Source organism: Sphaerodactylus townsendi, linkage group LG13 (genome assembly GCF_021028975.2).
Source record: "Sphaerodactylus townsendi isolate TG3544 linkage group LG13, MPM_Stown_v2.3, whole genome shotgun sequence".
NCBI classification, from domain to species: domain Eukaryota; kingdom Metazoa; phylum Chordata; class Lepidosauria; order Squamata; family Sphaerodactylidae; genus Sphaerodactylus; species Sphaerodactylus townsendi.
The window spans coordinates 33,058,513-33,084,034 of record NC_059437.1 but is presented as its reverse complement, the minus strand read 5'-3'; the positions used below and the strand labels follow the sequence as shown (position 1 = coordinate 33,084,034).

Genomic DNA, 25,522 nt, shown 5'->3' with positions numbered 1-25,522 from the left:
AGAGCTCCTGATCAGCAGCTGGACAGCGCTGAGCAAGGGACGGGCTGCCCAGGCTTTGCTCCGTGCTAAGCTCATCAGTTCAACGGCGTCCTCTTCACCCGGTGACGGAAGAGGCCCCGGCGGGGAGTCTGTGCAAATGTCTACCCCTGACTGCACCTTTCTCGTGGCCGGAGCTGCACAGGCAGAGCCGCCACTCTGTGCCTCTGCAGACAGGAAAACCTGCCACAAACCGAGCCGGAGGGGTGCCCAGTCTCGCTCCGCTCATCTGCATTCTCACCTTGAGCCGCCGCTGCCGGCGGAGGCGCGTCCGTGTCCACCGCCCAAGTGACAGATGGCTTTTTTCCCGGTTACCATCCGCTAATTTTAGCCTTGCGGTGGGAACAAACAGCAGTCGCATTTCCCTCTAAGAGTTAAAGGTGAAAAGCAGCCAGATCCCCCACTGGTGTTTCTAATTCCAGCCCCCCCCCCCCCCAGCATTATTCTTTCCAGTTGATTTTTCTCTTCCCCTTTTTACTATTTCATACCTGAACGTGTGTGGGAGCTAATTCGAGTTGTTGAGGATCTAGGCATATTTGGAGTACGCGCGTAGAGGGGAAAGGGAAGCGTTTTATCTGCATGGAAGGTGTTTTCTTCGTATGTCTTGGCATTTTCCCTTGGCAGCTGCCTTTCGCCTTTCTTCTGCCTAAAAGACCAAAAGTGCAAACTGATATAATCAGATCCACCCAGTCCGACTTTATATTCAGATCTGCCCGACATTCTGTGCAGCATGGAAACAAGGAACCGGAAGCCCCCAAGGTTATGTTTAACATCCATCCTGATGAAGAATTCTGGAGAACACTTGTGCATTGTTCTGTGTTGTTTTGTTTGATACCTTATGGCTTTTGCATTCTCTGCAACTGAAAATAACAAGTCTTTCCCTTCTACCTGTCAAAGAATCCTGTGTTCCTCAGAAGCTTGCTTACTATATCAAAGTTCTTGCATTGTCAAAAAGACTCTCATATGTGTTCTGGTCTGGACCATGTTGGCTGATCTGAGAGGGGGACTTTAGGGCAAATGCTCCTGCCTTTCCTGGTGTGTGTGGGGATTTTGCACCCAAACCTGTTTGTCCCTCCCCACCCCAACTTCTCTGCATTCTTAAAATCCATAGTGGTTTTTGCAGTAAGTTGCACACACAGAATGAATGGCAAAATAAAGTGTCACACTTCATTAAAGTAACCAAAGTTTCCTTTCATCTTTGCTAAAGCTCTAAAGAACAAATCTAGTATTCATTTTGCAGTCTGATATCCTTTCACCAGCAGCAGTTAGCCAAATTAAACATACTTGAGGAAAATTGCCTTCAAAAATATTTGTCCATAGGAAAGTGACAGAATCCATTATGCTATGTTGCATCCACAGTGCCTTGAAAGCAGCTATCATAGCAAGCCTTGCAAAGATGAATGGTCTGACTGCTTCCCTCCCCAAGAAAGACCCTTGCTTTGAATACCTATTAGTCTAGGTTAGGGTGTGGCTAAAGAAGTGGATTAGACCACACTCCAGCCTAGAGGCCACCAGGCACTGTAACTTCAGTCCAGATTCCCTCAAGGAGCAAATACATGGATTGTCTAACTGGGCACCAAGGTGGTGGGGGTATGTGTGTGTGGGCGGGGGGGGGGAGGTTGACAGAGAAGAGTTTGGATTTATATCCCCCTTTCTCTCCTGCAAGGAGACTCAAAGGGGCTTACAATCTCCTCCCCCTCCCCCGCCCCCCAACAAACACCCTGGGGCTAAGAGAGGTCCAAAGAACTATGTCTAGCCCAAGGTCACTCAGCTGGCATGTGTTGGAGTGCACAAGCTAATCTGGTTCACCAGATAAACTTCCACAGCACAAGTGGCAAAGTGAGTGGGGAATCAAACCCGGTTCTCCAGATTAGAGTGCACCTGCTCTTAACCACTAAACCACGCACGCTCTCATTTGCTCAAGTGCTGGGAGGTCGTGGAAAAAAACTCACACTGATGCTGACAGTCCTCTCTTGATCATAACACAGGGATTTGCTGCTTATTTTGCAAAGGTCTGACAAAACACACAGTGGCCCCCAGTTGTCACAGGGTGGCCGCTTGCAAGCTCATAGTGAGTAGCACTGGCCTCCCTGCCTAGGGCATTGCGGGATGACTGTCCTGTCAACCAGGATTAAAGGACACTCTGAAGGTATTTTCACATTGTCAAGAAAACACCAGAAGAGCCGCGTTAACGAGGCCGGAAGGCAGCCTGAAGTGAGGCTGTACAAGCTTTGCAGAACTAAAGCTGGCCGATGGAGTGCCCTGCAAGGGGAACCAATTAGAGGGCATTCCTTCTTGCTGGTGAACCGGAGTCCCCTAGGCAACCTCTTCGGGCGGTTGTTAAGCCCACCCTCTACCTTCAGGTAAGCAAGCTATTTGTCTGCTCCTGCCCTGTTGGTTCTGATTGGCTGGTTGCCCTTTTGGATTCCCAGCGCTTTCCGTAGGGCTTTCTGCGAGCATTCCTGGGGTGAGCTTGTTGTGGGGTGGCGGATCTGTGAGCAACGGCCCGGTCTCTTATCTCTTTGTGGGAATCGAAACCAACAAGGCCGAGGAACGGGCGGGGAAGGGGGCTGCTCCGACCTGCTTCGGAGCCGAAAGGGAGAGTCGGGGCGCGCCCACCCTCTTCGAGCGACGCCTTAAGCCAAATGTTGGTCGGACTCTGCGCACACGGTGCTCTTGGTTCTTGAGCGGACCCAGACGGTGCTGTCGGACCTTCCTTTCTCCGGGCCCCATGGGGTGGCGGAGAGGCCGGCTGTGGCCGCTGGGCGGACGGCGCTCTGCACATGCTTGCCTTTCCCTACCAGAGGTCGAGTCCTCCCCGCCTGAATCCTGAGCAGACCCCCCTGAGCAGGCGGAGGGCGAGGGCGGGACGGCGGCTGTGGCTCCCGAGCCCCAAAGCTGGCCGCCCTGTGCCGCGCCGTGCCGTCGGGGCTGTCCTTGACGTGGGCAGCGCCCTCCCCGCTGGAGGGCGGGCGGAAGCGAGCGGGGCTGGAGCCGCGGGACTGGAGCGCCTTTGGCGAGGGGAACGGCCGAGGGAAGCGGGCGGGCGGGCAGTAGCGACCTGGTGGCCGTCGCTCGGCCGTCGGGGCGCTGCCTCCATGCGGCGCTGCTGCTGCCGGGCGGTGCCGCGGAGTAGCGGGACATGCCTGCGCGCCTCCCGGGGCTGGGGCGCCGCCACCGCTCTCGCCATCCGGCCGCCTCCCTTGCCGGCGGGGGACGCCGCGCGGCCGAGGGATGCGAGCGCAGCTCCTGCTCCTCCTCGGCGCCCTGCTCAGGTGAGTGAAGGACAGGGCGGGCGCGTGGCTCGGGCGGGGGGGGGGCGCCGGTCCTGGGAAGGGGGCACTTTGCACGTGCTCAGAGGCACGCGGAGGCTCCTCGCGATTTGTTGGCGCTTTCTGATGGCACCTGGCACTGCAGAAGGGTCCGGCCCCGCCGCCCCACTAGCTCGAAACGCTCCCCCGTTTGTCACCTGGCCTTCCTTCCCGCGACCCCACCTCCCTTCTCCACTGGAGCTGCTCCGAGCACCCCCACATTTCACCCCTCCCCGAGGCCTTGGAGTGCGAGAGGGGTCCACTCCCTGGCGATGCGAGTCCCCCATCCCCCCCGGTGCCCCGCCCCTGCCGGATTTCAGCGACTGTCCGGATTCCACTCAGATGTTCCGAGAGGCTGGCTGTCCATCGGGCCCCTGCCCTCGTTCCTCCCCTGGCCCAGGGTGCGTGGGTGAAGGTAGCTGGTCCCAGGCCAAGGGGGCCTCTTCTGCCTTAGGGGGAATAGGGAGAATGCCAGCTTCAGCAGCTTCTCACTTGAAGACACGATACTCGCGGGAGGAATGCCCGTCTTCCATGCCTAAAACGACTGGCGCCCCTTCAGGATGTTGCTCTGACAACCCCGGCAGTCGGGAGGGAGCCTGGACGCTCAGGGGTGGGTGCACTGACCTCCCCCAACTGGCCTCTCGCTCAAGGGCTGAAGGAACCCAAACCCAGAGGGGCGTTTTCTCCCGAGAGGACGGAATGGCGTCTCCCTTTGGCCAGGCCTGTTTCGCTTTCCCCAAGGTGCGAGCGCACGTCTTCTTCTCTAGCTTGAGCACGGGCACTTGCCCTCCCTCGGTTCAGAAACGAAGCCCCTGTAGCCAGTTCCTTCACACAGCCCTTGCCTGCTGCCCTGAACTGGGTTTCGTGTGGGGATATGGACCAGAAGCGGGTCTGAAAAGGTGGCTGATGATTGCCAGTCCTCAAGGCCGAAAGTGGTGGGGGGAGGCAGTTACCCAGGTGTAGAAGAAAAGAGATTTCCCAAGAGCAGGGTGAAGTGGAAGCATGGCCACCTGTGTCCGTGATCTACTCCCACGGCAGGCAATGCCCCAGGTGGGCACCAATTGTGAACCTAGAGGTTCCTGAAGATTCTCGATGGGCGGCCCTGTTTGTAGCAATGGAATAAACCAGGAGTTCAGTGACACCTGAAAGAGCACCACCTTTCACTCTAGTAAAAGCTTTCCTGAATTGTATTCACTTCACCAGATGCCTTGCAATATAAATCCATCTTTCAGTTTAGATACACAACAAAAGATGGCAGTGATGGAGGTGCTGCAGTGTGAGTGGTTCAGAACAAGATCTAACCCAAATGGCTGTTCTTAGATAGTGCAGAACAGGAGCCAATTAAATAGATACAACAGGAAGTTACAGAGGCGTACTGAAGTAATGAAAGAGGGTGGGATGCAAAAATATTAGCACCTAGAGTGAGCAGGAAATGCCAAGTCTGACATAGCTGAGAGAAAGTGTTAAACTTCTTGATGAATGTTAATTCAGTCCATTTCCCTTTGTAGTCTATCTTTGAAGCTCTTCTGTGTGGGAGAATAATGAGATCTACATAATGCCTCAAGGGTTTCTGAGCATCACATTTTATGAGCCCCGGAATCTTTCTGGCTCCTCTGGAGGTTGCAGAGAGCTGGATATTTTCTGGTGCCCCTTCAGATTTCAAAGAGACCAGGTAGCTACTGAGGCAGCTCCATACTGAGGCTGAGGGTTTGAACGATGGCCAGGTTGTCTTCAAGCTTCCTGACTTGCTCACGAAGGTGAAGGAAACTCCCCAGACATTCTATGACGTGAATGAGTCTTATACACATAGCAGAACAGATAAATTAATTGTGGAAGAAGCCAGCGAGGCTGTGGTGAACATTGTCCATTCAGCTCATTGCTGCTTACAAAAGTTCAAGGTCTAGAGATGGGTTTGCCTAGAACTGAGGTCATGGTGGGGCAAATGGCCTCAGATGTGCAGCGTCAGGATCTGCTTGGAAAGCTGTGCCCCTGTGTAATGATGATGTCTTTTCTGAGCTCCTCTGGGCTGGCTGGGGTTCCCAGTTCCATGAGCCTTGCTCCTAGCCCTGTTATCCTTTTCCAGTCAATCTCTGATGTTGCATGGCTGTGGGTGTGTCCTTTCCACCTGAGAAGCTGCAGATGATTTGAAGTGAATGCCATAGCATTCAGTGGCATCTGGACCTGCCATTGACAAAGAGTCCCAGGAGAGTTGGCATTTCTGGTGTACAATGTTCAGCGGAACCTTCTGCTTCAGTCCACTGGAAGTTGTTTCTCCATGCAGGCTTTCTTGGTAGTGTACCCTCCCCCACCTGGGGCATCAGTAGTTGCTAAACGAGTGGCAAGGTGAACCTCTGAGCTGGATTTGTGCCCATTGTGAGAGAAAAGGTTACATTGTGTTCCACTGTAACCTACCTCTTGGCTGACTTGCACAGATCTTCTAAATCATAGGTGTCAAACTCGCGCCCCTCCAGATGTTATGGACTACAGTTCCCATCATCCCCTGCCAGCATCATGCTGTCAGGGGATGATGGGAACTGTAGTCCATAACATCTGGAGGGCCACGAGTTTGATATCTGTGTTTTAAATCTATGTGCTGTGTGAGCGGCATCTTTTTGGTGAAAGATCCTTACAGTACACACTTTGGCCAGGATTAGTTTTAGGTCCCTGCTAGGTTGGCCAGGAACCAATTAGATTTGGGGTGGGGGTGGGGGGCAGTTCCAAACTGGTTTAAAAGGAATTTGACCAGGGTTTCGACAGTGCACCAGTATACTGCCCGACTCCAACAAGCAGCACTTCCAGACTGAGAATCTGCTAAGGGCCCCCTGCCTGTATTCCCTGAACCCACCTTCACCCAGGTCACCACAGGAGCAGGGCTCGCCATCCAAGCAATTGCGAATGCTTTGCTGTGGCTGCCACCACCCTGTGAGATTGGAAGGAGCTGATGGAGCATTCATTCCCTCCATGCTGAGAGGCTTATGAAAGCTTTCCTTCTCCCCCGTCCTTCCACCCCCCACCCGCCCTCAGGGCTGCTTGGAAAGGAACACAGCCTGTACTCTGGGGACACGAAGGGGAGGAGAGGAAGATTTGATGTAGCTGCAGTGCATAGCAAGAGGAAATATGGGGGTGCACAAAAGAAGGGGGAGGGTTCTTTCCCCTGGGAAATGGGCACAGCTGGGGTCGAAGTGAGAAAACTGGCACTCAGCAGATTGATTTGGCCATGAGCATCAATGGCTTTTAAAGGGGATTTGGCAGATTCACAGAGGAGAGGTCCATGAAGCAGTGAATCTCAAAATAACAGTGTTAGAAGGCAACCGGGGTGGGGGTGGGGGTGGGGGTGGGGTGGGGTGGGGGTGGGGGTGGGGGTGGGGGGGGAGGCCTTGGACTCTATGTTCTGTTTGTTGCTTGTCTAGGGCAACTGGTTGACCATTGTGTGCAAGGTGATGCTGGACTAAATGGGTCAGTGGTCAGCTCCAGCAGGATTCTACTTATATTTCCACTCAAAGTCTGCCCGACCCAAAGAGGTAGGCCAGCTTGGATATTCTGTGGCATCTCATCTCCTACTGAATGTGGCTGAGCTCACTTGCCATTCTTTGCTTCACGCTGGTCACTCTGGCATAATACATCATCCTTGCCTATATTTTTGGTACGTTGTGAACAGTGCATGTTTTCAGTCTGTAAGAGAGGTGGTGGCAGAGGCAGAACAGACAAGTCCTGCAAAATTACTTTATATCTTGTTTTATTTGCCCTCCAGGGCAATCGGAGGGTCAATGTGTACAAGAAGATGCTGGACTAGAAGGACTACTGGTCAGATCCAGCAGGGCTCTGCTTACACCATGTCTTCTTCTCCTTCTCCTTCTTCTGCCTTCTTCTTCCTTCCTTCCTTCCTTCTTTCTTTTCTTCTTCTTCTTCTGCCTTCTTCTTCCTTCCTTCTTTCTTTTCTTCGTCTTCTTCTCCTTCTTCTTCCTTCCTTCCTTCCTTCCTTCTTTCTTTTCTTCTTTCTTTTCTTCTTCTTCTTCGTTGCATTTTATATTACCTATGCAGCTAAAGTGTGAGTGAATGCAGATTATTGTACAAAAGATTTTGTATTTGGAGAAGGAGTGCATGCCCCAGCCTGGATGGCCCAGGCTAGCTGGAGAGACCTCAGCTGCTAAGCGGGCTGGGTCCTGGTTAGTATTTGGATGGGTAATAACCAAGGAAGTCCAGGATCATTGGGTAGCCAATGACAAACCACCTCTAAACATCTCTGGCCACAATGTTGGAAGAAGAAGGAGGAGGAGGAGTTTGGATTTATATCCCCCTTTCTCTCTCAAAGGGGCTTACAATCTCCTTCCCCGCCCCCACAACAAACACCCTGTGAGGTGGGTGGGGCTGAGAGAGCTCCAAAGAACTGTGAGTAGCCCAAGGTCACCCAGCTGGCATGTGCTGGAGTACACAAGCTAATCTGGTTCACCAGATAAGCCTCCACAGCTCATATGGCAGAGTGGGGAATCAAACCCAATTCTTCAGATTAGTGTGCACCTGCTCTTAACCACTACACCATGCTGTGATTGTGACTTGCTACCAAAGCATGCATTTTTGTGTGTGCTGGAGCCAAGGCCACCTGGTGCCCTACAACTAAAGAAGAGATGGTTCTTGGTTCCCAGAAACGTTCCCACCTTACAGTCAGAATTTCAGATGTACCCACATTTGAGCATGAACATTTGAGCAAAAGTCCACATTTTGGACTCTGTTGGCTTCTGCAGATATGCTGAACAATGGGCAGGGGTTGTAGCGACAAGCACTTTCAGGATTGCCTTGTGGGCCTCTAGAAAGGAGGGGGAAATTCTTACCTATATGTACATGTAAACCCTCCCCCCCCCCACACTCGAAAGGAACAGCAAGCACAAGAAACCATTTCATATAGCACTTTCAGGAATTTTCAGTGTTCCCTTCCAGTATATGACTCCTAGTCTGCTCCCTCTCCGGGGTGATGTACAACTTGCCTGTAAGCATGGTAGCATTTAGCTCTGAGACAAGGAAACTTTTCTGAGACTAGCTCCTCAAACCAACACCATATTGTCAGTCAGGTCTCCAGAACCTACTGTCCAAAACAATATCCCTTGAAATACATGCACCTGAACAGGTACAAACAAAATTCTGAGTGTGTGTTCACTAGGATCAGCTAAAGTTGGCATTTGCTCCCATCCCAGATGTGGGGACAGAGACCCAAAAAAGAGGGCCCAAAAAGAGGCCCCTTCCCAAAAAGGAGCCTCAAGAATCTGAGAGAGGCACCAGGTGCTGCACTAGAAAGCCCAAATAAACAGCTGTGTCCAGTGGAGGGATTCAAATAATCTAACAACTGGTTCTGCCAAGTGGTGCAAACCTGCTGAACCCCACCACTGGCTGTGTCCCCAACCCATCCCCCTGGTTACACATCCTGCCCTCCTCATAGGACGTCTTCCTCTCACAGTCCCTCCTGTTCAGGACAGCAGTCAGGTGAACTCCCAGCTGCAGAGGCAGCGTTAGTTGCTGCTTGCGTTAGCATTGGCACAGCCTTGGCGTCTCTTCTTGGAGGGGGAGAGCCTGGCATCCTCTCTTCTCTCCGGGGACGAACTCTTGAGAGCTGGGATGTGCTGCTAGTCACTCTTTTGTCAGCCTGCTTTTTGAGGAGGCTGCCTCCCTGCTTGCAGCCTCCTGGGACTCAGAAGTGTGTCAGACTCTGTCTGAAGCTGTTCCGGGAACAGGAAGCAAGTGCATGACAAGAAAAGCTCACAGGGGCTGGTACTGACTGAGCCACACACAGGAGGTCCAGACAGGCCTACAAAAAACTTTCAGTGTGACTCAGGGCCATAAAAGTTATTGAGGCTACAATTTCTCAATAAAAGTCTTCGTGTGCCCCTTGAACTTAAATGTCAGTATTAAATTCCCAGTTTTTGTGTCATCTAAGAAACAACATACAATGCAATGGTTGCAGGGGTGGCCAACTTTTGGTGCTCCATATGTTCATGGACTACAATTACCATCAGCCCCTGCAATTGGCCATACTGGCAGGGATTGATGGGAATTGTAGTCCTCAAACATCTGGAGCACCATAGGTTGGCCACCCCTGGGGAGTGTTGGACTAGGATCTGGGGAACACAGGTTCCAATTCCCACTTGTGCCATGGATGCTCGCCAGGTAACCTCGGTCCAGTCACACTACCTCAGCTGATTTTTTTGCCATCTTGTTTAAACTGGTTTTAATATTTCTATATTCTTGTATTGTTTTTAAACTACTGTATTATGTTCTAATTGTTTTGTAAGCCGCCTCGAGCCCTTTGGGAGATTGGCAGGATAAAAAAAGGAATAAATAAAAATTAAAATGTATCGTATATCGCAGGACTGTTGTGAGAATGAAAAGCATCACGTAACTACTTTAATAGTGCTACGGACAAAATTTACTCAGATATTTATTATTTCTTTCCTTACCATATTTAGATCCTGCCTCTCTACACCAGAATCTTTGAAGCAAATACATGTAGACAGTTTATACACTGTTACTGTCAGGCTGAAGAACGTCTTGTAAATTGTACCAGATCTTCAATTGCCCCGGGAGAGATGCCTTTGTTGCAGAACCGAACTCCAGGGACCCTCCCCACTATGTCATTGCAGACATGATATGAATTTTAGTGTGGCTGACCTCTCAGAGTTGTCCTTACTTAACATTCAGAAGGGCCGTGGCCTCCCAATTCTCCTTGCTCCGCTTGCAAAGATTATTTGGACTCTCCAGATTGGAACCTTTTATTTTGCACCCTTAGTTGGAGCAGAAGCTGGAATGAAGTTCTCCGCAAGAGGGCTTGGCTTTGTGCAACTCATGCAAAGCTTGTTTTATGTGAACTGACAAGAGCCCCGGGAGATTTGCAGTGAAGGAATTGTCCTTTTGTTGCTCTGCAGATAGAGCCGTCCACCTCCAATGTGAGGATTGCTTTATAGAAGATGGGGAGGCAGGTTAACTTTGGGGAAAACAGGCTCAGAGCTAGCAGACCTGTCAGACAGGATGGCCATGAACTGAACTTGCAATAGCTGCTGTCCTGGTGCAGCCAAAAAAAAAAAATCTCCATCAGCTGTTTGCTTTGACTGATAACAGATGAGCAGGAGAAAGGAATGCCTCTCTTTGGCCCTTTTAAGTGCTGCTCAGAAAGTGTCTTTTCCATGCAGGCCACGTGTGGGACCTCGAAACAAGACTCAGCACAAACAGATTTTAAAAATCAAGATTGCAGAGAGACTCCCGCAGTGCTCTCTAGCTGGAGGAAGAGGATGGGGCAGAGAGGAGAAAGTCCCCTGGAGTTTTGATGTTCTGTAGCAAGTGCTAATGCCCTTGAGGCATGGAAAAGGCTGCTCCTGAGATGGCAGCTTTCCAAAGGCCATGAGGCGTAGCCTGCGGGAGGAGGAAGAAGGCAGGCAATTCTGGTGGCCAAGGGGGGGGAAAGCCGAAAACTGACTTCTTTAATCTGTCTGTTCATTGGTTACTTCATTGAAGCTGCCTGGCTGAATAAGTTGACAGCCCTAATTCCAAGCAGAGCTGTCAGGAAGCATATCTAGTGCCTGGGGCCCTGGAAGCTGCGTGCTCTGAACTGCAAGAGCAGGCCCTGGAAGGTAAAAACAAAAACCAGGCCCAATCTAGCAAAGAAGTTTTAAAAATGGGCATGTAGCAGTCCATTTGCGCTGAAGTCCAGCAGCCCTTTATGCTGTCCCCTGACTCAGTGCTCCAGGACACACAGAAACCTACAGCTGGAAGGGATCTCAGGGGTCATCTTGTCTAAACCCTTGCACAGTGCCGGAAATTCACAACTCCCCCACCCCTCACTTCCCCAGTGATCCATGCTCTATGCCCAAAGGAAGACATAAAACCTCCAGGATCTCTGGCCTGGAGGAAAAATTCCTTCCTGACCCCAAAGTGATGATTGGCATTACCCTGGGCACATAAGGAAGGACCGTGAGAGCCAAGCAGACAGCCACACTTGGTCCCCAAAGAGAACTTTCTAGGAAATCCCAGTCCTGGAGGTTGCAGTCCCCTCTCCCAAAATATCCGTTAGGAACCTTCTGGCTCCCCTACAACCCATCCTGACTGTTCACAAGATCATATGCTGCCTGGAGATTGCCATAGAGCTGCTGTAGGAGAGCCAATTGATTGGCTTGCTGCTGCAGATGGGGAAATGGTAGTTCTTCCTTAGATTCTTCAGCTCTTCAGTTCTTCCTTAGATTCTTCAGGCTCTTCTTCCTTAGATTCTTCAGCTCAAAAATGCCCCCCGCCCCCAGGTGTATCATATAATTGCCAGTCTTGATTTAATGAGATCTGCTGGGGTGGAAAAATTCTTAATAAATAAATAAATGCCCCCTCCATTTCTCTCCATTGCTCTGCAAGTCCTTATTCTCTGGTGCCCACTGCCTGGGACTGAACTCCCAAGAAGCCTGATCGTTTTGAGTCCTCCTATGAACAGGCCTCTCTGGCAGCAGTGGGGATAAATTAGACTAAATGGACTTGTCACTTTTTATAGTTCTACCTGGGTACAAAATAAAGCCCGCACTGTTTAACAGTGACTGTTCTAGGCAGCAACAAAATCCTGGCTTGCATGCTCAAGGGATAACCCTCTATTCATGCTGTGGGGGTCATTTTCAAATTCTGTGAAAGGTCAGCTCTAACCTGGCAGTGACTCATCAGTGGAAGTGCATTTTGAGGGAGCGGGTCCACCAATTGATGTTCCATCTCTTTTCACTCCTCAGACTGGGATCGGGAAAAGGAGAAATCAAGTCTGCCCCACGGAGCCTTCCCCAGCCAATGTCACCCTCTGACTTCCTGGATAAACTTATGGGCCGAACGTCAGGGTATGATGCTCGGATCAGACCTAATTTCAAAGGTAAATTCTTCCAGCGTGGCTGTCTGATCCAGAATCCTTGAATGCAGATTCTTACTGGATGTCTTGAATGGAAGTTCCAAAGCCCACTGGGGTGCTCTTGACTCACCCAGCCACCAGTAGCACCCACTTCCCTCAGCAGCCGCCAGTAGAGCTAGAAAGGAAGCAAGCTGAGTTCGAGCCCCAAGGATCTCTTGTTCACGCAATGTCACATGTTCATTCACACATGTCTTTTCACTGGCTTACAGGCCCGCCCGTCAATGTGACATGCAACATCTTCATCAACAGCTTTGGCTCGGTCACAGAAACCACTATGGTAAGGTGTCACTTGCTTCCTCTCTCTTGCGTAGCACTGCAATGTCTTCTGTTGTTCTCTGCAGTTCTCCAGCGGAAAAGTCTGGGCAAGGCAATGTGAATGGATTTCTGGGATTCTAACCCAGATCTGATAGTATCTGTCCACTGCAGCAGATCTCTAGAGAGGAGCAAAGGGATCTGGAGACAGGCGAGGCAGCTACTAAGAGGAAGAAGTCTTGTTTGAAGAAGGCACCAGAGTGCAGGGCAACAGCCTTTGCATCTGGACACCATGTTCTGGATTACTCTGGTCAGGCCAGATTCAGATATAGGTGTGCATTTAAGAATCCCTAGGCAGGCAATGGCAAACCACCTCGGAATGTCTCTTGCCTTAAAAACTCAACAGGGTTGCCATAGGTCAGCCGTGACTTGGTAGAAAAAAAGACATCCAGTTAGCTTTCCTATAGTAGATCATTTAATTCATGGCAAGAGGCACATCTCAACAACATAAAGATATAGTTCAAAGATGAGGCGCCAATAAATATTTACACACGAGGACCTTGTAATCTATTTTTAAATAAACTTCATTACAATACGAAGTAGCAAGAATGAATTAACAGTTTTTATATATTCTAAGAAGATGCTGAAATATAGATAACATTGTATAATGTTTGAAATTTTAAGATAATTTGCCAAGAATGTGCACCCTGATCTAGTGAGATAGCTAGCTACTGTTGAGATTTTTGGGAGATTGTGGGAGGTGAACTTGATGAGAAGCATTGTTGTTAGAAAGGACTCTTTGCTTGTGACCTACAAACACTGGCGTAATGCCCATTGGGCAAGGTGGGCAGCTGCCCAGGGCATCACCTTGTGGGGGGCATCAAAATGCTGGGTTCGTTTTTGGGTATTTTTAGTGATTTTCCATTTTCGGCCTGCAGGGGGTGCAGTTTTTAGGCTAGTGGTACCAAACTTTCAGCGTATCATCAGGAGACTGTCCTTATGCTACCCCCCAAGTTTGGTGAGGTTTGGTTCAGGGAGTCCAAAGTTATGGACTCCCAAAAGGGGTGCCCCATCCCCCATTGTTTCCAATGGAAGCTAATAGGAGATGGGGCTACAGTTTTGAGGGTCCATAACTTTGGACCCCCTGAACCAAACTGCACCAAACTTGGGGGGAATCATTAGGGCAGTCTCCTGATGAGACCCTGAAAGCTTTGAGAGTGTGCCTTCAAAAATGTGCCCCCCCAGACTGCAACCCCCATTGACAGCAATGCAGAAAACTCAATGCAGAACAAAGATTCTTGGGCAAATTCCGGGATGTTCTTGCAAGGAGGGCATTCTTGGATGTATCAGCACCAAAATTTCAGGGTATCTCCTGGAGACTGTCATGATGGCACCCCCAAAGTTTGGTTCAGGGGGTCCGAAGTTATGGACCCTCAAAAGGGTAGCCCCCATCTCCTTAGCAAAGAATGTGGGATGGGGTACCCCCTTTGAGGGCCCATAACTTTGGACCCCCTATACCAAACTGCACCAAACTTTGGGGGCACCATAAGGACAGTTTCCAGATGATACCCTGAAATTGTGGTGCCAATACATCCAGAAATGCACCCCCTGCAGGAACATCCCAGAATTTTGCCCAAGAATCTTTGTTCTGCATTGAGTTTTCTGTAATGCTGTCAATGGGGGTTGCAGGCTGGGGGGGGGGGACATTTCTGAAGGCACAGTCTCAAAACTTTCAGGGTCTCATCAGGAGACTGCCCTGATGATACCCCCAGGTTTGGTGCAGTTTGGTTCGGGGGGGGGGGAGTTATGGACCCTCAAAACTGTAGCCCCCATCTCCTATTAGCTCCCATTGGAAACAATGGGGGATGGGGCACCCCCTTTGGGAGTCCATAACTTTGGACTCCTTGAACCAAACCTCACCAAACGTGGGGAGTAGCATTAGGACAGTCTCCTGATGATATGCTGAAATTTTGGTGCTGATATGTCTAAAAACTTCACCCCCTGTAGGCACCAATGTCCTGGTGCAAAAAAAATTGGTCATGGTGGAGTGTTCGCCCATGAGGGGTGGCCTCCAACTCAGGTTTTGCCCAGGGCTACAGTTTGCCCCGGGCTGCCTCGTTACGCCCCTGCCTACAAAGTCTTATCTCCCATAATGCTCTCCTAAACCACTTGTCAGTTGCCCACAACCTTACATTGTCATGCCTTCTAGGAAGATGAGCTTTTCATTCCAAGTCTGATAGCATTCCTGTGTAATGGAGAGCCAGATCAAGGACATTCCCATCCTTATTTACTGAGCAGTCAGTCAAAGGTTCCTTCCGCACATGAATAATGCACTTTCAATCTGTTTTCAATGCACTTTGCAGCTGTGCGGTATAGCAAAATCCACTTGTAAATAATTGTGAAAGTGGATTGAAAGTGCTTTATTCTGCATGTGCAGAAGGGGCCTAAGGCCCAATGCTGTGGTCAGAATCTTCCCCAGTTCTTTGAATTCCTGCTTCTTTCTCATAGAAAGGCTGTGCCACTCAATCTGGACCAGCTACAGAAGCTAACAGGCCAGCTGTTCATGTCTGTGTGTGTGTAGTGTGCTGTTACCCGTACCTACTTGTGTGGCCATGACTTTGGGTTCCTAGGACTACCGTGTCAACGTCTTCCTACGGCAGCAGTGGAATGACCCTCGCCTGTCTTACCGGGAGTACCCTGATGATTCCCTGGACCTTGACCCCTCCATGCTTGACTCCATCTGGAAGCCAGATCTGTTCTTTGCCAATGAGAAGGGAGCCAATTTCCATGAGGTCACCACTGACAACAAACTTCTGCGCATCTTCAAGAATGGGAATGTGCTCTACAGCATCAGGTGGGACTAACAAAACCTCCCTTCTGCCTTTATGCTTGGGACCTGCCTTTTCTTCATGTGTCTTGCTGGCATAGCTGCTTGAAAGTGAAGCAGATATTCATATGGAACATTCAAAGTCCCACTCTTCCTTCATTCCACCTCCCATGTTCTTCCAGGTTGACGCTAATCCTCTCCTGTCCCATGGATCTCAAGAATTTCCCTATGGACATCCAGACGTGCATAATGCAACTGGAGAGCTGTAAGTTCCACAATTAAGCATACGTATAGAGTTCTAGTTACTCTGAAGAAGATGTGGGGGTCCCTGTTTGACAGGCAAAATGTAGTGGAAGCCAGTGAGATTGTCAGCATTGATGAGGTACGACTGTAAGGCATAAGATGGCAGTGGAAGAAATCAAGATGAGTCCAGGAAGTTTATTTAGGGGTGGGAAACAAAAAGCGATGGGGGGCGGGGGGGAGGAAGTGTTGAGTATACTGAGAGGCTACCATGGCCCTTTTTTGGAAAGCAAATTCTGAAATGATGCAAGAGAGGAGAAGGGAAGGGTTGGAAGGCAGGATAAAGATAATGGAGATGCTCAGAGGGAGGCGGAACAAGGGGGAAGGTGGCTGTGATTGAGCAAACAGGGAAGAGAACCACATGTGGTGGTGATTCAGTTCAGGTAATGGAGGGAAGCTTGTCAGGTAGAGGGCCGCAGGTGGCCTCTTCATGGATCCCTGGAATGGGCCATTCTGCAAAGCCCGTCCCTTTCTCATTTGCACTGTCCTTCTCCTTGCAGTTGGCTACACCATGAATGACTTGATATTCGAGTGGGTGAAGGAACAGGAAGCTGTACAGGTGGCCGAGGGTTTGACACTCCCTCAGTTTATTCTACGGGATGAGAAAGACCTGGGCTATTGCACAAAATCTTATAACACAGGTAACAGCCTCCATTGGGGGGTTCACACCCGTGCATCGCCCCAGCACACACAAGAAGCCCTGCCTCCCAAACACGGACCAGCGTGCCCTCAGGCAAGTGGCAGGACACAGGGGGAACAGCCTCCACCCTGCTGGATTTTTTTAAATTGCCTGTTTCCCAGTCTTTGTGGGGTTTTATATACGTCCAGAAGCAGGGAGAAAAGCACGTTGTGATTGTGGCCAGCATGAGCCCCCACAACAGTTTCCATGACATCTGCTCTGCTTCTGAATTTGCCTTCATTTTTTCCTTGTAGGGAAGTTCACTTGCATTGAGGTGAAGTTCCATCTGGAAAGGCAAATGGGCTACTATCTGATCCAGATGTACATCCCCAGTCTGCTGATCGTCATTCTCTCCTGGGTCTCCTTCTGGATTAACATGGATGCTGCACCAGCTCGCGTGGGGCTTGGAATTACTACAGTGCTAACAATGACTACTCAGAGTGCAGGTTCTCGGGCATCTCTGCCAAAGGTCAGTGCCTGTGAGCAGGGGAAAGGAAAGAACATGAACTTGGGGGGGGGGTGTTATTAGTGGTCCCTGGCCCAAGACAGGTTTGGCTGGCTGCCACTAGGGCCAGGGTTTTTTTTGGCCCTGGCCCCCATCTGGTGGAATGAACTCCCAGATGAGATCAGGGCCCTGCAGGACATCTGTGAGTTCCGCAGGGCCTGCAAGACGGAGCTCTTCCGCCAGGTTTTTATATTGTGCCAGCCAGTCTGACCGGAACATCACTGCCTCCCGTGGGTGTCTGGTTAGGGTTTTATCACCATCTATCTTTTTATTGTTTACTGTGAATGTTTAAATTACCGCTGTGTTGGTATTGGTTTTATACTGTATGATTTGTGTGGTTTTATTGATGTTTGCCACCCTGAGCCCTGTTGGGAAGGGCGGGATATAAATTGAAAAATAAATAAAATAAAACTTTAGGCAGAGAAATGCAAAAGGCAGGAGGATTCCTGTTGCTGCCTCTTGCACATAAACCACTGGCTTTTCATGCCCCCCAGTATTTGGGTCAGAAGAAGGCTGGGAATGCACTTTGTGCCATTGTTCCTCCCTGTTCTTATGTACCATCCCCACACATCAGCTCTCAGCTCTTCCTCCTTGCGAGATAGTCTAAAGGAATTATAGGCAGGATATTGACAGACACCTCTGTGCATGCTCATGCATGAGCAAAAGAACTAAGGGGAGGGTACATGACTCAGTGTGGGGAGAGGAGATTACACGGGCTTGCTAGGATTCAGGTAAATTGGTACGACACAAGAACTGGTGTCGACACAAGAACTGATAGCTATCAGTGTGCCTTGCCTCATGTTGCCATTTAACAATCATGATGGAGATGAAATATTATTATTATTTATTGGGTTTATAGACCGCCCTCCCCCGAAGGGCTCAGGGCGGTGAACAACATATAAATAGAGCACAATATCAGGTTAATATCATTATTAGGTACAGGCACTTGGTGGTTCTTGAGACTTACCAGGAAATAACTATGTTTTCTGAGATTCTCCACTGGTCTCCTAAAAACATTGAACTGACCAGTAAACATCAACATTCACTAACTTCCTGGCCTTTTCAATAACAGATGAGCATTATATTTGGAAAACTTCACATTTAGCTGAGCAAATCCTGTTATGCTTATCAGATCATGGAAACTAAGCAGAGTTGGTATTTCAACGGAAGACCACCCAGGAAGTCCAAGATTGCTAGGCAGAGGCAAACTGTGGTAAACCACCTGTGAGCCTCTTTCGCCTTGAAAAATCCTGAAGGATTGCTGCAAGTCACCTGCAACTTGACAGCAAAAACAACCCCCTCCCCTGTTACACTTTAATTCTAGGTGGGGAAATCTCAATAAATTAAAACTACAACAATGACCTCAAGTAAGAGAGGGGGTGAGAAGGTAACTGGATCCTAATTCAACTGAGACCAGGTTCTCAGAGTGCAAACAGTGGGGGTGGGTTAGATATCTGTTTGTTTTGTGGAATCCATCCAGGATTTGTTTTCCTCATGGAATCCATGCAGAGCTGGCAGCAGCCTCGGGTCAAACAGAAGCTCCATATTTTGCCTTTCCCCTGCCAGGGAGGATCCCCCTTGCCTGCCAAGCTCCGTCTTGCTGACATCTGCAGCCCATCTGTTTAGAAGGGTATTTATAGATTCCCAAGAAAAAGGCTGCTGCTTCCCAGACTGTACACTTTGCAGATAGTTTTGTTGAGCAGAAACCTATGGCAAAAAGAAAGGGGCGGCATTGGTCATGTTCCCGAGGCTGGCAATCGGAGCTTCCTTGCCCAGTTCCAAGAACGCATAGCAGGAGGCAGCCAGAAGAAGGAGCCTCTGTCAGCATCCTTGGCTGAGACCCCTTTCATGGACAATCCTCTGACCATTCTGCTGCCAGGAATACAGCTCTGTCCTTCTCCCAGTGGCCCCCAGTCTGCTTCACTTTCAAATTGTTGCCAACACCGGCACACCTTCTCTCTCTGGTGTGTAGAGGTGGGCAGGAGCCAAAGTTTCTATTGTGCATCTAGCTGAGCAGCTATGCCTGTTAGGAACCAGGAAAGGAATCGTCACCACTTGTCTGCCCACATCGTCTCAAGCAGTGCTGCCAAGGGAGACCAAGGCCCCTTCCGCTCAGGCAGAATAAGGCACTTTTTCAATCCACTTTCACAACTGCTTGCAAGTGGATTTTGCTATTCTGCACAGTAAAATGCAGCTGCAAAATGGATTGAAAGTGCATCATTCTGCATGTGCAGAAGGGGACTTACTGGTTCTCATCCAAGGTGGGACAGTACTAGAAACCTTAGGGTTGGCCTGTAGGAATCCATGAGGGAAAACCTGTTAGTTTGGGAGCTGCGGAGAAGGACCCTGAGGCTGTGGCTTGGGTGCAGAGAGTGGGGGGACAGTGTTCAGGGGGGCACCAGGTGCTTCAGCCCTCTGTGGTTCCTACCTGCTGGCCTCTGCACACCACCTCCCTCTTTCAGGTCTCCTACGTCAAGGCGATTGACATCTGGATGGCCGTCTGCCTGCTCTTTGTCTTTGCTGCCTTGCTGGAGTATGCAGCAGTCAACTTTGTCTCACGTCAGCACAAGGAGTTCATGCGCCTGCGTCGAAGGCAGCGGCGGCAGAGGATGGTGAGTGGGACTGGGGCTGTGGGATCGAAACCCCTCCTTCCTCTGGGCTGGCTTCTTGTGGGATGGGATTGACATGCTGGCCATTGCCCCAGCAGTCGTCTCCATCGGACTGAATGGTCATTGGGAGAGGCAAGGTTTGCAGTGGCTGTCATTTCCCTGGTGAAACAGCTGAGTCCCCCCCCCCCCCAATACAGAGAGGCAAGGCCAAGTAGCATTCTTCTAATGTGAGGAAGTTGGCACTGGTTGCACCTCCTGGATCAGCAATTTAATCACTGGATTTCCCAGGCACAGGCCAGCTGCACCCACCCCCTGCAAAAAAAGTCATACTTTCATGGAAATGGCAAAGAGCTATTTTTACATGAGGTTCCTCCACCCATTTCAAATGCCTTCCATTGTGCCTGCTGGTGTTTTTTCATATGGACTTTCAATTCCCCTGCATCTGTCACGCAAACTAGTTTTCAGTGGAGACAAGCAATTTCACATAGGACTTTCTAACAATAGACATAAACTATGACTTCTTGGCTTAGCCCCCAAAGCACAGTGGGGATACACCAGTGTTCTTCAATCTAGAAAGGCTACTCTGTCTGAACTGGGTTGATCTAAAGAGAGTAGCACTCACTGGATCTCCCTTTACACAACTGAAAGCACACTGGATTTAGGCAGAGGCTCAATAAGCTACTCCATAGGGCTTCAGATTATGAGGGCCCCCTAAATATCCCCACTACATTACCATTTTGGGCCTCTTGTCACAGCTTAGGATCTCAGCATATGTTTATTCAACCCTGTCCGAAGGTCCCATACTGGAAGGGGGTTACTACTTAGAAACTGTGATCTGAGAGGGATAACCAGTAAGCAAGGAAGAGCCCAAATGTTTGACCTTGCACTTGCTGCACATCTACTAGAAGGAGGGTCCTCATGGCCTGTCCTAGCCTCTGTCAAATATGTTGCAGATGAGGGATGTCTAATACTCAGCTTCAGCAGTGCCATTTACATCATCATGGTGGGGGGCTTCCCAGACATCTAGGGAGAAAGGGCCAGGGGACAGAAGTGACTGGCAACTGGCCAAGCATTCTAGGAAAGGCCACCCTCCAGCCGATATGTGCAATTCCGTTTGGCTGCTCTTTCCTCTCCAGTGGCTCACCAGGATGGCTTGGCTGCCCTCTAGTGAACAAGACTGCAACTGTGAATCCCAAGCCATTAAACAAAGGAAAGCTGAATCTTGCTTGTAGCCCTAACCAAAGGTGCTCCCCCCAAACCACCAGCTGGACATTCACAAAGTAAACAACACTCACCAAAACTGGGCAGGACAGTTTGGATGTGGATTGCCCAGCTGGTGGTCCGTGGGCAAGAAGAAGGAAGAAGCCACCAGAAGCCCCTCAGCTGCAGAGTGCCTCATGGACTAGGCAGTTTTCCTTCTGTAGAGACCCATGATGGAAAGCCCCAGGGCTTTATAACGTAGGACCTTAAATGCCTTACAGTGCCTGGCCACCTACCAACTCCGTCACGTGATCCAATGAGCCAGTAGCTGGCTTCTACTGCAAAACAGGAGGATAGGTGCTGGTCAGGAGGAGCATTTTCTTTGCGGGTGGCCAGAGAAATAACCTGCAGCAGCCTAGGTTATGTGCAAAGCAGTTAACGATGGTGTCTCTGAGCATGTGCAGAATGGCTTTCTCCCACTTTCTCAGTCCCCACACATACCTAGCTATGAGGGAAAGTATACTGGGCACAATATGGCCTCCATCCAGGCAAGCTTGAACTCCAGAGAGGAAACAATGCCATCTCCTAGCAGCCTCCTCCCAGCAGTGGGTCAGGGAGGCTGTGCTACCTCCTTTTTTCTCCTCACCTCTGTCCCCTTTCCCCACTTGTTGCGGCTCCTTCCTCTTCCTTGTGCCTGGTGACTTCCTTCTGGAACCACTTGGTGGGTCCTGCATTGTCCAAAATTCCAAACAAATTAAATTATGTACCGAGAAAGGCAAGATTCTGCCACCTGCAAAAACTAAACTGATTCAACAGATTTAGGCATGCTTACTTTGCATGCCACACATGACAGGCAGGGGGCAAGAAGCTTTGCAGGGCACAAAGGATCCTGCTGAACTCTCTGTCCTCCTCGCCCCTACGCTTCCATGATATTTACTTCCTTAATGGCTACCACAGTTGAAGATGCTAGACACCATGTCCAGCCACCAAATAATTCCAGCATGCCTGGTTCAGGATCCCAGAACACCTTCAGCCTTGTTGTTAACTCTCATTAGCTCTCCCTACTCCTCTGGAACTGATTCACACAAACATAAACATCTGGTATAAGCAGCCAGCATCTAGTTATTTAGATATGTATGCCCCACTCTTCTCCCCATGGGATCATACATCAATTTACCGCTTTGTTCTTCCTGCCTCCATTTTAATTTTACATCAACAATCCGAGGAGGCAGGTTAGGCTGAGAGTGACTGGCCTCAGGCCACCTGGCAAACCTCAATGGCTGAGTGGAGATTCACGCCCAGGTCTGCTAGATCCTAGTCTGACACTCTAACGGTAACCATTAAACCAGAGTGGCTCTCATCATCATCATCATAATCTCAACACCACTCACTGGGCAGCTTCACCTCAAACTCTTCTGCAGAAGCATTGAGTGGGAAGTCACCGAGCACAACAGCACAGCTTCTGAACTTCCCAGCCAAGTGGCCCCCACCCGCCACAGACAGCTGTCTGCTTGGGCGAGCCACTAAGCCTCTGACTGGTCAGGAGCTGTGCAGACCTCTCAGCGAGTGATGTTGTGTGCATGTGTGAACCAGCCCAAGGCACATCTGTGCAAGCAGAGCCCTCAGTCACCCACTGTCCTGTTTCTGTTTGCACTCACTGCTGGATTTAAAAGGGTCTGACCAGCCAGATGCCCAGCCTGGAGTCCCTGCAGGAGCTGGATCGCCTGCCCAGCAGCGAGTCCACGTCCGAGACCCTCTCTCTATTCGACAGCACCGACTCCAGGGTAAAAACCAAACCCACCCCCTCCCCCTCATCAGCTCACCCCCAGTTCTTAATATGCACCTACCCTCCCCCTCCCCCTCCCCCCAAATCTCACCCCCTTCCCCACCTCCCCTTTTTGCCTGCAAGCCCATAAATGCACAGATGGGGGTGGGAGCAGGGCTTCACCAAGCTGCACTTAACAGACAAATGATGATAACAGGAAGGAAAACTAGAGCGAATTAGGACTAAGATGCAGAAATAAGCAGCCAAAATGGTGTCTTTTACTGGTCAGGGATATGTTTATGCCGGAGTATGCAAGCATTTGAGTAAGACAGGGTGCTGCACCAGGCACGAGAGGCAAGCAACCAGTGCTTCTAATTTGTAATCCACTCTCTGCCCCCTTTCCTGTCAGGGTTTGATGCCCTGATGTGCATTGGGTTTGACCAGTAACAAACATTAAAAGCAGCATCCTCCCCTGCTCCACTGACCTCCATTCTGGAGTGGCTATCTAAAAGGAGTGGACCTCCTTTGGTCACTTGAAGTCAACCAACAAGTACATGCCTCAAGCCACAGGTTCCTTTCCCCTCTCACTTTCCCACCACCACCTTTTGTGCTCTCTGCTGGTGTCTTCAGAGCAGCCTCACATTCCCCGGCAAGTGCAAAAAAGAAACATGGCACTCAAAATCAGCATGAGCTTTGCACTTCTACAGGTAGAAAATGTCTGGGACCAATGATATGTCCAGTACAGCTGACCGAGCCATACTGCACATACGTAAAGTCCAATCTGTTATCCTGAGCTGTAGTTGGATAAAAGCAAGCAGTAAATTTTAAATGACAGTCTCACCAGATGTCACCCCTGTGCTCTGCTTAGTTGAGTCCTTCCTTCCATGTCTTTAGGAAGAGGAGATTGTTCGCGAAAGCCGATTCTACTTCCGGGGCTATGGCCTGGGCCACTGCTTGCACACGAAGGATGGAGCTGCCATAGAGAGCCCCAAGGTCTACAGCCCACCACCTCCAACCTTACTCCTGAAAGATGAAGAGATGATCCGAAGGCGCTACTTGGACAGGGCCAAGCGGATTGACACCATCTCCCGGGCTGTCTTCCCTTTCACCTTCTTGGTGTTCAACATCTTCTACTGGGTGGTCTACAAAGTGCTACGTTCAGAGGACATCCACCTAGCCATGCCCTGAGATTTTGGCAGGATTCAAGACCAAGCTAAATTGCTGTGGCCAACTGTATTCCTTCTGGCAATCGCTGTATGAAATGTCCGGATGCTGATTGCTTCTCCAAGGCTATTTTTCTTGGACGTAGAACTTTTTCTTGCCATCTGAGAACCTTGGCAAACTGTGCATGGCATTAAAGGTGCAAAATGTGGCTGTTGTCCATCTTCCAACACCCCAGCATGGCAGTCAGAGTTGCTGTGATTCTCAAGGTGCTGCAGTTCCTTTCCCAGACACTCAATAACACTGGACCTCTGGGGGCAGCGGCATTTCTATTCCAGATTTGTGGTGCTTGCCTCATGGCCCGACAAGGAGTTGGGAGGCTAGAACACAGCAGGCCCTCAACAACCTCATCCCATTTTCTAGGACTATAACTTAGAGTTAAGCCACCTTTTCACCCACAAACCCACCAATATTTAATCAGCATGATCTTTTAGAGGACGTTATACTGATGCAGAGAAAGAAGAGGCATTTTCCAAGACCTCAGAATGATGCTGGAGGCACTGGGCTTTAGTTCTGCATTGATAGCATGGACGTGTGCCCCCAGAGGCCTATCTCTCCGTGATGCCTCCCACCACCAGAGCCCCGTGGCAGCTGCTCTGGCGTACCTCCTCCTACCCCAGCATTTATTAAAGCCCTTCATAAATGGGTAGCTTGTGTCTGATATAGCTGGTCTCTAACCAAGCCAGCCAGCACTGGGGTAAGAGGTGCCTACAAAAAGTGGAACTCTTCATCCCATTTGCGTGTACATATGTTTATTTTAGTGATGCTTGATGGACAGCGGGCAACCATCTATATTAATCAGGAATCAGAAATGTAAAATTTCTGGAAATTTTGAAGCCATGGGGGGGGGGATATTTTTATTGTCCGCCCTCTATAAAATAATGGAAATTTGGGGGAAACTGAGGTATGTACAACTTATTTATCAAACCTACTTATATTTTACTGATTTAACGATATAAAATGCATTATTTATAACTTAAGACTATAAAACTGTCTCGTTTGGCATATTTATGAAGTGCCCAAAGTATGGAAATATAAATGCATTTTCTACAAGCAAAATTGCCAACATACCCAAATACTAGAGAAAGCTATTAGCTGCTTTAGTCAGTGCTAACTTAGCACATAAATCTTTGGGGGTGGGGTTGCCATCTGAGGGGGTGGGAGAAAATTAAAATTGAAAGTAGAAGCACACAAATGTTGTGGTAAATGAGAAAGTGTATTATTTGAATAAAAACAGTCTTTTACAATCACACTAGGACTAGTAGATAGTATGGATATAGAGTTATTCTCTTTTTTTCTCTTTTTTGCTGTCAAGTCACAGTAGACATTTAGCAACCTCACAGGGTTTTCAAGGCAAAAATCTTTTGGAGGTGGTTGTGGTGGGTTTTCCGGGCTGTGTGGCCATGGTCTGGTGGATCTTGTCCCTAACTTTTCGCCTGCATCTGTGGCTGGCATCTTCAGAGGTGTATCTGAAGGTGTACCCTCTGTGATACACCTCTGAAGATGCCAGTCACAGATGCAGGTGAAATGTTCAGAACAAGATCTACCAGACCACGGCCACACAGCCCGGAAAACCCACCAGAACCAGTTGAATCTGGCCATGAAAGCTTTTGGAAGTGGTTTGCCATTGCCTGCCTCCACGCCAGGTCCCAGGTTTTCCTTGGAGGTCTCCCATCCAAATACTAGCCATGGTCAGGGTTAAGAGTATGTGACTGGCCCAAGGAGGTCACCCAGCAAGCTTCTACAATGCAAGTGGGGATTTGAACCTGGGCTTCCTGGGTCCTGGTCCGATATCTTAACCTCTACAGCCTCAAGTTCATCATTGTAACGCTGAAATAATTGAACTTGACAATGGAGAGTTACTGTGATACACGTTATCGCATATTTGTTGGGAACAAAATTAGCA

The 25,522-nt window shown here is 49.7% G+C and overlaps 1 protein-coding gene across 2 annotated transcripts; it reads left to right on the top strand.

The window, feature by feature from the left end:
• The first annotated feature begins 2,810 nt into the window (after window positions 1–2,810).
• Window positions 2,811–24,606, top strand: LOC125443061 (glycine receptor subunit alpha-4). Of its 2 annotated transcripts, XM_048514932.1 has the most exons (10): window positions 2,811–3,311; window positions 12,089–12,222; window positions 12,468–12,535; window positions 15,141–15,364; window positions 15,520–15,602; window positions 16,138–16,278; window positions 16,571–16,785; window positions 19,284–19,433; window positions 22,304–22,414; window positions 23,290–24,606. In XM_048514932.1, exons 1-10 carry the CDS (start codon window positions 3,271–3,273, stop codon window positions 23,581–23,583), a joined length of 1,461 nt encoding a protein of 486 aa, XP_048370889.1. In that variant the 5' UTR covers window positions 2,811–3,270; the 3' UTR covers window positions 23,584–24,606. The 2 variants fall into 2 exon arrangements, with proteins under 2 accessions (XP_048370889.1, XP_048370890.1); XM_048514933.1 differs by lacking the exon at window positions 22,304–22,414 and having other exon boundaries at window positions 2,817–3,311.
• Window positions 24,607–25,522: the final 916 nt, after the last annotated feature.

Bases quoted from the DNA above. Each gene is read 5' to 3' on its own strand.
- LOC125443061 (XM_048514932.1), top strand. From the start codon at position 3,271: ATGCGAGCGCAGCTCCTGCTCCTCCTCGGCGCCCTGCTCAG. The intron at 3,312-12,088 runs GTGAGTGAAGGA...TTCACTCCTCAG, and splicing joins CTCCTCGGCGCCCTGCTCAG to ACTGGGATCGGGAAAAGGAG. The intron at 15,603-16,137 runs GTAAGTTCCACA...TTCTCCTTGCAG, and splicing joins CATAATGCAACTGGAGAGCT to TTGGCTACACCATGAATGAC.